The 12774-nt window shown below is 38.8% G+C and overlaps 1 protein-coding gene across 1 annotated transcript; it reads right to left on the reverse strand.

Moving 5' to 3' along the window:
* Positions 1-1600: 1600 nt before the first annotated feature.
* On the reverse strand, positions 1601-2911 carry LOC116563213 (tripartite motif-containing protein 48-like). Its single transcript, XM_032295804.1, has 2 exons — positions 2012-2911; positions 1601-1730 (listed from the first exon to the last, which is right to left on the reverse strand). Exons 1-2 carry the CDS (start codon positions 2420-2422, stop codon positions 1620-1622), a joined length of 522 nt encoding a protein of 173 aa, XP_032151695.1. The 5' UTR covers positions 2423-2911; the 3' UTR covers positions 1601-1619.
* Between the last annotated feature and the right edge of the window lie 9863 nt (positions 2912-12774).

Consider the following 12774-nt stretch of genomic DNA (forward strand, 5'->3'; position numbering starts at 1 on the left):
CAAAAAAAAAAAAAAAAAAAAAAAAAACTCAGTCTTGCCAGTTCTCAGAATGCGCAAACTTTTGTTCATTTCCTTTCTTTCTACATAAAGATCAACATAGATATATCTGACAGATTACATTAAATTTGTTCAAGATAATGTGTTTCCTAAGACAGTCAGAAATTTAAAAAAATCCAAAATTTGGATTTCTCTATTCCAACCCATATTTATGGAAAAGTAATAACAGTTCATGCTTAAGAGTTGCAGTACTGAGCTATGTTTACTAGGAAAGAAATAGATATTTCTATTTCTGAGATATGCAACAAGTTGTTTAAACTTATTATATGTGAAATGACCTTAGACTAGCATGCCCAGCTAAATGCGTTTTATCCAGCAAAACCTATCGTAATAGGGCTACATTTATGATCTGGCCCTCTTTGTCCCTCCGAATTCATTTCCTTCCATTCTTTTACTAATTCATCCCAATCTGAAACATAGACTTCCTTGTGGTCCCTCAGGCCTTCGAATATACACAACTTCAAAATTACTGTCTGTGCTGTTCTATCCAACTATAATTTTTATATATGCATATATATAATGCATATATTTATACACTCATGTTTTGCATATATATCCATAGACACATTAGTGTTTCCCTTCCTCTTCAAAACCTTGTTTCAATTTGAATTTTTCAGTGAGGCTTTTTTCTGACCACCCTATTTAAAGCTCAGACACTCATCTCCAGTTTCTGGCCACTATTGTCCTTTTCTAATTCCCTGCTTGACTATTCTTCAACAAAGAACCTACCACACTGTAACACATCACGTATTGCACGTATTTGCATGTTGACCATTTACCTCTCTCATTTGGATTGTATGATTTATGAGGACAGAGGTGCTTCATTTCTTTTTTATCAGTAGCTTTTCTAATTTAGTAATCGATATAGACTAGGTCTCATGAAATACTTTTCAACAAACTAATATTACTTATCATACCCTAAAAGTATACATCCACAAAGAGAAAATCATTTTTAATATTTTGGAAGTCCTCAGAGTTCTCCTTATATTTAGATACTAGTTCCCAATATTCTGGCATGTTTATATGTCTCCCTCAAGACACAAATCCACATTTGTTACCACTTTTCTCATCATATGTATTATTCAACATGAAATAGTTAAGATTCTTAATTTCATGGTTTCCCTAGATTTGCTCTGTCACTTTTTCTGCATCAAATTTTTCATATATTCCCAAATACTACTTGCATATCAACATTCAGATTAGTGCTGACTGACACTTGGACGGTTTGCTTGCGCTTTCCATGGCTGCCAAATAACTACTGTGAGCAGCATTAATCCCACCAGCACATATAGAATGCTGTGAGATGGCCCCGTGTCTCGTATCTGTTGGTGTATAGCTATAGGTTTGTATGGAAACAAACCAGCATGCTTTGGGTAACGTCAGTGGTTTTGTTAGAAATCCTACCAAACAGCCATGCTATTCTGTATAAGAAATAAGGCCACTTTTTCTTAATGTCGTCTCCTTTTTTTAAATTGAATCCCAGAAACATTACTGTTTGATATCAAGTTCCTATTTTAAGAGCTACCCATTTACCCACCGTAAGTTCCTAGAGAAGGTAGAGTTTATATGCTACTAACCTTCCAGCATCTGGCTCTGGTGGTTTCCATGTTCAGGTTTCCATGATTTTCACAAGCTTTTTCCCATAAAGACTGCATTTTCTTTAAAAGCTTTTCCTGTAAAAGAGCCATAAATTGAAGCATCAGTGAAGACAATAAAGTAACATACAGATGGTGACATAGGGAGGGGGTCCAGAATAAGAGGCGAGCCCCTAGTAAACGGCATTTCTTCTGTTTTCCCCTTTTTTGGTCAAATCTCAGAAGTTTCCAGCTAAGAAAGACCAGAACAGGGATGATTAAAGAGACCCAGAGTTGCCTTTATCCCATCTCCAAGAAAACAGCCTCACAGGAACTTTATGTGTGCCTTAGAGAAACAGATCTTCAGAGTCATCACCTACCCGGTGTTCCTCAGCAGCCCATTCAATGGAACAGTGTATGTGATCCCGGTGCTCCTGAGAGTTGGAGCACAGCAAACAGAGCAGGCTCTTGTCCACTTCACAGAACATCTTCTTTGTCTGCCTGTGAATCTCACACATTTGCTCCTCAGATCTCAGGAATTGCCAGAGACTGACTTTTCTGGCAAGGGAAGCTAGGTTCTTCAAATTAATGTTAGTTTTGAGGTTTCTCCGCTGTGTTGTCTTTCTGCACTTAGAGCACTGAGCTAGAACTTGGATGTCTTGCCAGCTGAGACAGAAACAGGGCCTGCAAAAGCTGTGCCCACAGTCTAGGGTGACTGGGTCTATGAAGCAGTTCATGCAGATAGGGCAGGTGACTGTCCTCTGGAAGGCTTTCAAGAACCCAGATTCCATGTTTCTGAAGAAGAAAGAGCAACATGTTATTTTGGAGCCTGGGTTGATGAAAAACTTCTGAACACGTGGAGATATGTGATAGCTTTATTGTCTTGACAGTGTTGATTAAAGTACAACAAACTATTTCTTCCTTAACATAAATAAAATTCCCACGCACAAAGAGAGTCTGCAGGCTTAATAGCAGATGTGACTGACTAGACGAGACACAGTCCCTTCTGCTAGTTTCTGTCTGTAACATAATACAAATCTACCGAATTACCCATTTTCTCAATGTGAATCTAGAAGTTGGGTTTTGGTTCTAAGTGGTCTAGAATAAACAGTAGTTGTTCCTATTCTTCTTTCAAATAATGACTGAATTACTATGAGAGATTGGGGGAAAAAAACACTACTTTGGACAAAGAAATATGAAAAGATGGCCACACGGTTCTATGACTTATTTTTAGACAGGGACACAAAAGTGGGGCAGCAAACCACCATGGCACCTGTTAACATATGTAACAATCCTGCATGTCCTACACATTTACCTCAGGACTTAAAATAAAAAATCAAAATGAAAACCAAAAAAAAACCAACCAATCAAATAAACAAAGAAAAAGACAGCAATTAAACCAATCTAGGTTTAATAGAAGAGAAAAAGGACTAATTAAAAATATTGGGTCTTTTTATTTTCTCATGGGTTAAATTAATTTCTCCTAGGGGTACGCAAACTCTGGACTAACATACAGGAGATTTTTGTTAAACTCAAATAGGTATAATCATATTTCTATGGTGTGATGGTGAATTTTAGGTATCAGTATGACTATTAACCAGTATCTAGAGAACTGGTGAATCATTGCTTTGGGTGAGTATGTGAAGGTGTTCCCAGAGGACAGAGCTATGTGAGTTGCTGAGCTGAGTGCGAACATCATCCCTCAATGTGGGTAGGCACCATCCAATCAGCTGGTAGCTCAGATAAAAGGAAAAGGGCCAAGAAAAGGGAATTTCCTTTGTCTTTCTCCCGAAGCTGGTTCTGAGGCTTTCAGCCTTGATCTCAGTCAGGATACAGGTATCCTTAGGATTCCAGCTTAAAGACAGTCTATATTGGAACAGCTGAGACTCCATAATCAAGAAACAGGTTTTCCTGATGAATTCCCTCTCCTGTAGAATCATGTGTAACTTGAGAACAGATATATGGTCTGGGAAATGTGTAAGGTGGTTTTACTTATTGAGATGGAGTCTCCTTCTGTAGCCCAGCTGGAGTGCGGTGGTACAATCTTGGCTCACTGCAACCGCCACCTCCTGGATCAAAGAGATTCCCTGCCTTAGCCTCTCTAGTAGCTGGAATTACAGGAACATGCCACTATGCCAGGGTAATCTTTGTATTATTATTTTTTTAGTAGAGACAGAGTTTTGCCATGTTGGCCAGGCTAGACTTGACCACCTGGCCTCAAGTGATCCACCCACGCTGGGATTACAGGCAGTGAGTCACTGAATCCAGCCAGGCAATTTTATTATTGTTTTAACATGATAGAAGATACTTACACCTACCTAGATGGTATAGCCTGCTACACACCTATGGTATACAGTACAGCTGCTTCTTCCTAGGCTACAAAACTGTACAGTATACTGTGTACTGCATACTGTAGGCAACTGTAACAGTAACACAAGGGGTAATTATTCTGTTTGTGAATATATTCAAATACAGAAAAGGTACAGTAAGTGTGCTGGCGTTATAATCTTATGTGATTAGCATGTGTGGTTTTTGGTTGACTGAAATGGCTCATGAATGTATCTGTACATAGACACATATACATCCTATAGGTCTGTCTGTCTGGAGAGCCCTAATATATAAACTGTAATCTTTGTTTTGGCAATTTTAAGTTCTTTACTCTCCTTTCGTTGATAACACTGCTGAGTTTAAGTGAAAGAAATGAAAATCTCAGAATTGCAAATATTCTCCAGAGGTCATTGTTTCATTTTAAGGAATTTTTCATAGTTGAGTAAGATTAATACTCAAGTGAGATTGCAGCCACCATCACATATCAAATTATGTCTTATATATTTGTTTGGTCAAAAAATTGTGTTTTGATTTCTAAACTAGGATATTTTGGGGAACTTATTTTTTTCAGTTTCACTATTTTACATCGCCCATCATTACCTTACTAATTTAAGGTCATGTCTAAAGCTGAACATTATGAAAGCAAATCATTTACATGATTCATTAATGTCTTCTCAGTTCAACAATGTTAATACATTCATTACATATATACACACACCTGTGAACGTATATGTACTAATATGAACTCTACATATTCATTATGCATACATATCTGTTGGAGCAAACACTAGGTATTTAAATTTTTTCAAAACTATTGAAGAATAATAGAAAAAAAGTAACAATTAGTATCCTCATAATTCATAAAACATACAGTAAGAATATGAGTTACAAATGGTATCATTGTATAGATTTAAGATAATATTTTTAACACTATTATTTTGTAAAGGAAATACATAAACCTAATCATCTTATTCTCAAGCTTTCTTAATACTCCACCCACTTAAAGAGTGGGTGTGCTCTTCACAGATTCCCATAAAGGACATAGAAGAGACAAGCTCAGTTTTTGAAGAAGAACAGCACTTAGAGAAAACTGCATTTTGCTGACCTCTGAAAGTCAGTACTCCTGTGAATGAGCTCCTGACCTCAAGGAGTACTTAACAGAATTGCTTTTGAAGAATCATTGTGGGAACCATTAAAGGAATTTAGTAGATCCTGTTGGGTATTTGTAGAAACTGAAAGAACACCTGTTAAAACGCAGGTACATGTTCACCTGTGTAATAGGTCTCCAAACACCTGAAAAAAAAATTGGAAAGGCTTTGTGCTTTCTACAAGATTAATCTTCCACTAAGTTCGGTGTGAGATCTGGAGGCAGTTTCTGAAAATATTTTCCTGCCATTTTCCCTTCAGGAAACCATTCTCTCATGAAAAACCTGGTCTATCATATTGTCATGAATTAATGTCCTGGTAAAGTCTGAGTCGTGAAGACATTCTTTAATACAAGTGAAGGGAGAAAAGCCCAGAGAGTCTATTTTCTGCAGTAATCATGAATAATCTACTCAGTCATCTTCCCTAGAAAAGTGAGTAGATGAAATATTTAGATTCCCAAAACTCCCAATCTTGCCACGTCTCCAAATTAACCTAGTGTAAATCAATCCCTATTTTATAAATGTTCAAAAAAACAAAATGTATTACTGACTTTAGATGGGGAATATTTATTGGGGCTGTTACCTTGACCATTCCACAACGTTTTGTTGCTGGTGGATAAATTAAGAGGGACCTTTGTCCTGGTGTAATTTCCAGCAGGGACTGTACCTACAGAGAACCAGCTCAGTCAGGAGACCCCCAGGTGGGCTGAAGGTATCTGAGAGGCAGACACCCAGACTGTACAACTGCATGGATCTATCCTTGGGACCAACAGCCTGAGAGCCTGGGGTGCTGACAGCTCTCCAGGACTGCAGGCCTGGAACACAGATTCACCCATGCAGTTATTTGCAATTACACAGGTGATTCTCATTAATACACAGGTGTTCTGTATTTACACATAACTCAAAAATACATCAGGTAGGCAGCTGTTACCCGCATACCACTAATTACAAACTAAAAGCATGCTCCACAAAGGAGCCATGGGGGCAGGGTAAACTTAATGTTCCTCAACATCTTCCCCCTTCTTTGTTTCACAAAGTTAGCTAAGCAAGGAGAGCTCTATCTTGGTGAACCGTTTCTTGGAGGTTTCTGGATCCATACTTGCAAACTACACAAGGAGAAACAGATTAATAACATAATCGTAACAGTAATCATAGATTCTCCAAGTGTTTTCATCCAAATTTTGGGGCTGTCAATCTAATAGCAGCTTCCTTAAGCACCTCAGAACCTGACTAACTACCTGCTCTTAGATTTCTTCTTTAAGGGGTTGGGACCCAGAAATCTTTTGGGAAATAGGGCCGAGGTCGTTCATCTGTTACTAAGACTGGCTGAAAAGGGGCATCACGGGCCCTCTGAGTCCCTCCTCTTTACATGCTGTCTGAAAGCCTTTCCAGGTGCTGTTTTATTCTCTCCGGATTATGTTCAGTCTCATTTTACTTTATGTAGTTAGTAAAGTTAACCTGTAACTGTCCCACCACCAAAAGATATGAGGGGGTTTAATACAGTTCTGAATCTAAAAAGTTTTCATTTCTTGTAAGCTTCTAATGAATAAAAATTAGGGCCTGATTTTCTATTATATTTTCCTTTCCAGACTTACCCGTTTTATGGCCATAGGTAGTTTCAAAGTTCTTTTATTCAGCTCTTAGTACTGGCCATACTATTTTTGGTCATGGTTGTATTAGTCCTCATCTCTCCAGACAATAGTGTTGTCTGGAGTATATATAGTCTCAGTATATATAAATTCCAAATAATTGTAGTTCTTTATCCACCATCTGAATTTCATGTTACTACAAGAGGACTGACTGGTGCTATCAAATGCTAAGTATCCCCTTTGGGGACCAATAATAATTTCACAGGAATTGTTGCACAGCACCTCCTATCACCACACAGAATTTCCAGATTAATGTTTTTAACTTAGAGGACCATTCTTTATTTGCATTCAGATTTTGATGGCCAAAACACTGTTACTTTATTTCCAAAATTATTACAGAAAATACTAAGACCAGAGATCATTAAAGGAAGGAAAAATATGTGCCCAATGTGTGAAAGTTTCTTTTACTACGATTGCAACTCCAGGAATACTCACTTGAACCTTGACAACTGTCATCATGATTACCATAATAGGCTCTCCTGCTTTCTTCAGCTTTTCCTCCGCTATTTGTGAAAGCTTATTTAATTTGACCCCAAGTCGGTAATGATGTTTGGCGTGTTCCCCGTCTGGGAACAGTATTTCCCCTCGGTGTTAGTTTCACCACCTCTGCAACTGGGGCCGGGGGGTGGGGAGGGGCGTGGGCCCTCTGCAGGTCTCTTTTTTGGATATTTGGCTTATAGTACAGCTTTTAATGGCTGGATGGTACCCACACCACTTGCCGATTTGGACCTGCAGAAATACAAGCAAATCCTTTTCCCCCAGGTGATCACATTGCCCTTTTCCAATTCTTTGTGAGTGGGTCTCACCGCCAGATTAATTGCCTTACAGATGCTTCCTTGTTTATTCAGGTGTTGTTCAGTAACTAAATTTTTTTTTTTTTTTTGAGACGGAGTTTCACTCTTGTTACCCAGGCTGGAGTGCAATGGCGCGATCTCGGCTCACCGCAACCTCCGCCTCCTGGGTTCAGGCAATTCTCCTGCCTCAGCCTCCTGAGTAGCTGGGATTACAGGCACGCGCCACCATGCCCAGCTAATGTTTTTGTATTTTTAGTAGAGACGGGGTTTCACCATGTTGACCAGGATGGTCTCGATCTGTTGACCTCGTGATCCACCCGCCTCGGCCTCCCAAAGTGCTGGGATTACAGGCGTGAGCCACCGCGCCCGGCCTGTAACTAAATTTTCTAAAGGCTTCAGTATCTATACCAATCCTTTAAATTGCTTTCCTTGAATTATAATCTCACATGTAGGACATTTACCAGTAATTTGATTTACCCAAAATGCTGCTCTGTCTTGTTTGTACCTCCATGTCCTCTCATTCTTTTCCTTTCACTTTCTCCTGTTTTTTTTTATATTGTGTAACTAAAAGCTTTGCTGTGTGTTCCCCAGGCTCAGCACTCCAAGGAACAGAAGACACTACAATTTGAATTTCCCCTGTGAAGTTCACATCAATAACTCCTGTATGAATTCTATCTCCTTAAGTAGTAAGAACTACATTTTCCTAAAAATAATCCCACGGTTCCAGGGGAGGGGGGAGGGTAAAGGGCCACAAACTCCTGTAGATATTTTTTGCGGGGGTTCTCCTGGTAAAATGCTTACCCTTTGAGAGCTGCACAAATCTGCTGCACTCCCAGCTGAGGGGGGGAACAAGCATTGTATAGGGATAAGGGAATTGTTCATACTGGATAGGCCCCGGCTTGCATCAGGGCCTGCCTGGGGTCCCTCAAACCGTTTCCCGAAATCAGATCAATTGGAATCAGCTGGTAAGAAGTAGCTACGTTCTTTAATAATCCTAGCATACACCAAGACTCAGGCCCATACTGACTGATGGCCTGTTTAAACACCTTCAACAATTTGAAGGGACGGGTTCAAAAGCAACCCACACTTGCCCTTGCTGATCTTGAGGTTATGCAGCAACTAGAAGTTTCTAAGCCTCCCCATGTCCCTCTTTTCTCTAAAAGCATCCTCCACAAGGGAGCCATGGGGGCAGGGTAAACTTAACATTCCTCAACATATACCCACTAAGTAGGATTAGTTACGGAAATGTGTTTCTGGAAACAAATTATGGAAATAAAGGGAAAAATGCATTTCAGGAGAGAGGAAAAACACCTATGCACGTGAATGTTCAACATCCTGATACCCCATGGTCAGTCAGTACCAGGAGTAGCTCCACCTCTGAGTTATGGCCCATTTCCTTCAGCTCCTAATACATTCCTTTTAAAATCTCCCTCCTGTGGACCATTCTGGCATTGCTTTTATTCAGTTGCTAAAAAACATCTTTGCCCTCCTTTAGGCAGGCATGGCTCTGAACCTGAACCACTGTTGCTGCTTATTCATCAGCAAAATTTTCATTCCTTCTTTAAGACTCATCCAAACAAAGTTGATCTTTGATTCTATATGCCTAATAGGTATTTGTGGCAATTATGATGTCATACTTAGATTATGGCTTTGCGTGTGTTACTTCTACTAGATTGTGAGGTCTGGTTGAAGTGTCAGTGTTAACAAAATTAAGAAATAAATAAATCCCAGATTCGCAGGCTAAGAAAATACGATTACTTTTATGTTTGAAATAATTACAGCAAAATTTTATTTTATACTGCTGATTTTGAAACTTTGCCTGGGTCTTTAGTATAAAGAAAAGAAAGAAAGTGATAGGGAAGGAGAAAAAATGATGGAGTCTACCATCACTTAAACCATCATATAATCCATAGTTTGGCTTGTCCCTGCGAAATCACATGTTGAAACTGATTTCCAATTTGGCAGTGTTAAGAGGTAGGGACTACTGGGAGGTGTTTGGGACATGGGAATCAATACTCACATAGAAATTAATGCCTTCACGTTGTTGGGGTGAGTCGAGGTGGTGTATTTTTGCTTCAGCAGAAAAGGATTTGGTCCTGAGACAGCAAGTTGTTAAAAAGGGTCTGTCTCCCTGGTTTCTCTCTCTTGCTTTCTCACCACGTGATGTCTTTGCATCCACCTGCTCCTTCTTCACTCCCTGCCATAAATGGACTCAGCCTGAGTCCCTCACCAGGTGTAGCTGCCAAATTGTAGACTTTCAGCCACTGTAATCGTGAGCATAATAAACTTTCTTTTATTAAATATCTGACCTCAGGCATTCTGTTATAGAAACACACACTATAAACCAACGTACATAGTAAATTAGTAAATCAAAGGCAGTATAAATTATTTATGGAGTGGATAGTACAAAACCTATTTACATTTGGAAAAATAATCCAGGAGATAGTGAACGCAGAATTGTAAAGTGGGATACCCATGTCTCTGAAAAAAGAGAGTGAGAATGTGATAAAATAATTTGGAGCATAGTTGCAGAATAAAGGTGGACTGAAATATGAAGACATCAAACACAAGAGAAAGTGATTTAAAAAATTTGGAGCATATTCATAAAATAAAGGTGAACTAAAATGTAAAGACCTTATATAATCTGTAATATTCTCAAATACATGAAATCAGGGTTCATTTCTCACAGATAATCAGTAATGTAAAGCCTTTCACTGAGCCTGTTAAGCTAAGAGCCACATCTCCCTCGTCTATGGGAGCTTATTTAAACACAGTTGACAGGCATCACTGAACAAAGGGCAAATTGATTCATGAGAGTGTGCCCATTTGGGTGATTGGGAAAAATGTGGAAGCCAGAACACATGGGTTCAGTCCTTTATACTTCATATGCCTCAGTGCCCTCATTCAGGCTCATTAAGTCTCTCATTTTATTTTATGGCCCCACTATGAACTGGCAGGGGTGTCTGTCTCACATACTCTAAGGAAAGTTGAGAACCACCAGGGCTCTCCAAACTAAGACTAGGAGCCACAGCAAGGTTTGGGATCCGTAGGTGAAGTGGTGGTGGGGGAGGTGAAGCTGGAAGAATACTGTTGGTGATGAGGAATTCAGCAAAGATTCTGCCGATTGTTAGGCTCTTAATTGAGTTAATTAGGAAGGGGTTGTATTCATTAACAATAATCAGAGTGGAGAAGCGAGGTTGTCCTATCAGAGGAAGAAAATCATCCGGGTACTGTGGACAGCTGTCCAGGTGACTATAAGAGTAAGACAAGGGGCTCAGGCGCTGGTATATGACGTATTTCCTGTTTCCATAAGAAGGTCTTTGGAGTAAAAGCCTGTGAGGAAGGACATACTTGTAAGTTCTAGGCTACCAGTAAAACGGGAAGAGGGAGCCAATGGTGAAGTTTTGAGTAATCCTCCTATTTTTCGAATGTCTTGTTCATCATTGGGATTATGGATGGATCCTGAACATATAATTAATATAGCTTTAAAAAAGTTGTGGGTACAGATGTGAAGGGATACTAAGTGTGGTTGATTAATGTCAATTGTGACTATTATAAGGCCCAGCTGCCTTGAGGTAAAAAATGCAACCATTTTTTGGATAGCATTTTGTGTTAGAGCACGGATTGCTGGAAATAAGGTGGTAATAGCCCCCAGGCATAATGTAAAGATGTGGATTAATGGGTTATTTTCTATGCAAGGGTAGAAGCCGATAAGCAGGAAAACCCCTGCTTCAACTATAGTGCCGGAGTGGAGCAGAGCTGAGACAGGCTGGGCCTTCTGTAGCACATGGGAGTCAGAAATGGAGACCGAATTGAGTTTGCTGCAGCTGCTAAGAGAAGGCTAATTAATGAAAGGGAGTTGGGGGTAAGATTGAGAATAAATGCTTGTTGAAAGTCTCCTGTGTTGGAGAATACAAGGAACTATGCTGTAGCTAAAATAAAGCCAATATCGCCGATGCGTTTGCACAGAACCATGCAGGGCTTGCAGGGCTGCTGTTTCAGCATCTGCTCCACCTTATCAGCTAATTAGAAGGATAAGATTCCTACACTTTCTCATTCGATAAAGAGTTGAAAGAGTTTGTTGGCAGTAACCAAAATTATTATCGTAATGAGGAAAATAAGTAGATATTTGAAAAATTGATTGATGTGAGGGTCTGAACTTATATTGAATCATATTGCAATGATAGTGTGACACTAATTTAATCAGTGATGATACGGTTTGTGCTGAATATTGCACAGACCTAATCACCTCTGTCTCCACCTTTCTTAATACCCTAAATACCCCTCAAGAGGTAGGTGTGGTCTTCAAAGATTCATATAGAAAGATGTAGAAGATTAATATTTTAGAAAGCTCCTTGTTCTGCAGAGGAGAAAGGCAGCACTTAGAGTTAACTGCATTCAGGTGACCTCTGAAGGTCAGCACTGCGGTGAATGAGCACCTGACCTTGAGGAGTGCTTAACAGATTTTTTTTGGAAGAATCACTGTGGGAAACATTCATAGAATCCTGGGATAAGTTTAAGTTATATGGAGAAAAATATTTATCTCTTCATTTAAAAGAATAAATGACAGTGACAAAAAAATCTGCCTTAAATCTACTTAATATTTGTAACTCATAATATTACTATTTTATGACAGGAAGTCATTAGTTGTTATTTTGTGTATTCCATAATTGTTCAGTACATTTTTTAAGAATTTTAAATATCTAGTATTTGCTGCAATACATTTGTATGCATCGTGAATATATGGAATTCAAATTAAAACATATCTATATACATAGGGGTGTGTGTGTGTGTGTGTGTGTGTGTGATGCATTTATTCATATTGGCACGTTGAATTAAGTAAAAAAGTAATTATTGAATACTGCAAATGTTGTGCTTTCATAACCTTAAGCTTTTAGACATGATTTTAAATTGCTAAGGCAATCATGAGATGAAAAATGGTGATACTAAGGAAATAAGAAGGCTCTCAGAAATACCCTAGCTTAGAAATCAAAACACAGTTGTTGAGCAGATAAATGTATAAGGCATAATTTGATACATGATACTGGTTGTCATTTGAATTGAGGCTTTAGTCAGATTAAACTATGAAAAATTCCTGGAAATGGCTCAGATGACCTCTGAAAAATATTTGCTATTCTTAGATTTTTCACTTTCTGCACTTAAATTCAGCAGTATTTTTAAGTAAAAGAGAGTAAAGGTAAAGGACTTGAAACTGCCAAAGCAAATA

Source organism: Sapajus apella, unplaced genomic scaffold (genome assembly GCF_009761245.1).
Source record: "Sapajus apella isolate SASKATOON/1434 unplaced genomic scaffold, GSC_monkey_1.0 scaffold34, whole genome shotgun sequence".
In the NCBI taxonomy this organism is placed as follows: Eukaryota; Metazoa; Chordata; class Mammalia; order Primates; family Cebidae; genus Sapajus; species Sapajus apella.

Bases quoted from the DNA above. Each gene is read 5' to 3' on its own strand.
- LOC116563213 (XM_032295804.1), bottom strand. From the start codon at position 2,422: ATGGAATCTGGGTTCTTGAAAGCCTTCCAGAGGACAGTCACCTGCCCT. The intron at 1,731-2,011 runs GTAGGTGATGAC...GCTCTTTTACAG, and splicing joins GGGCTGCTGAGGAACACCGG to GAAAAGCTTTTAAAGAAAAT.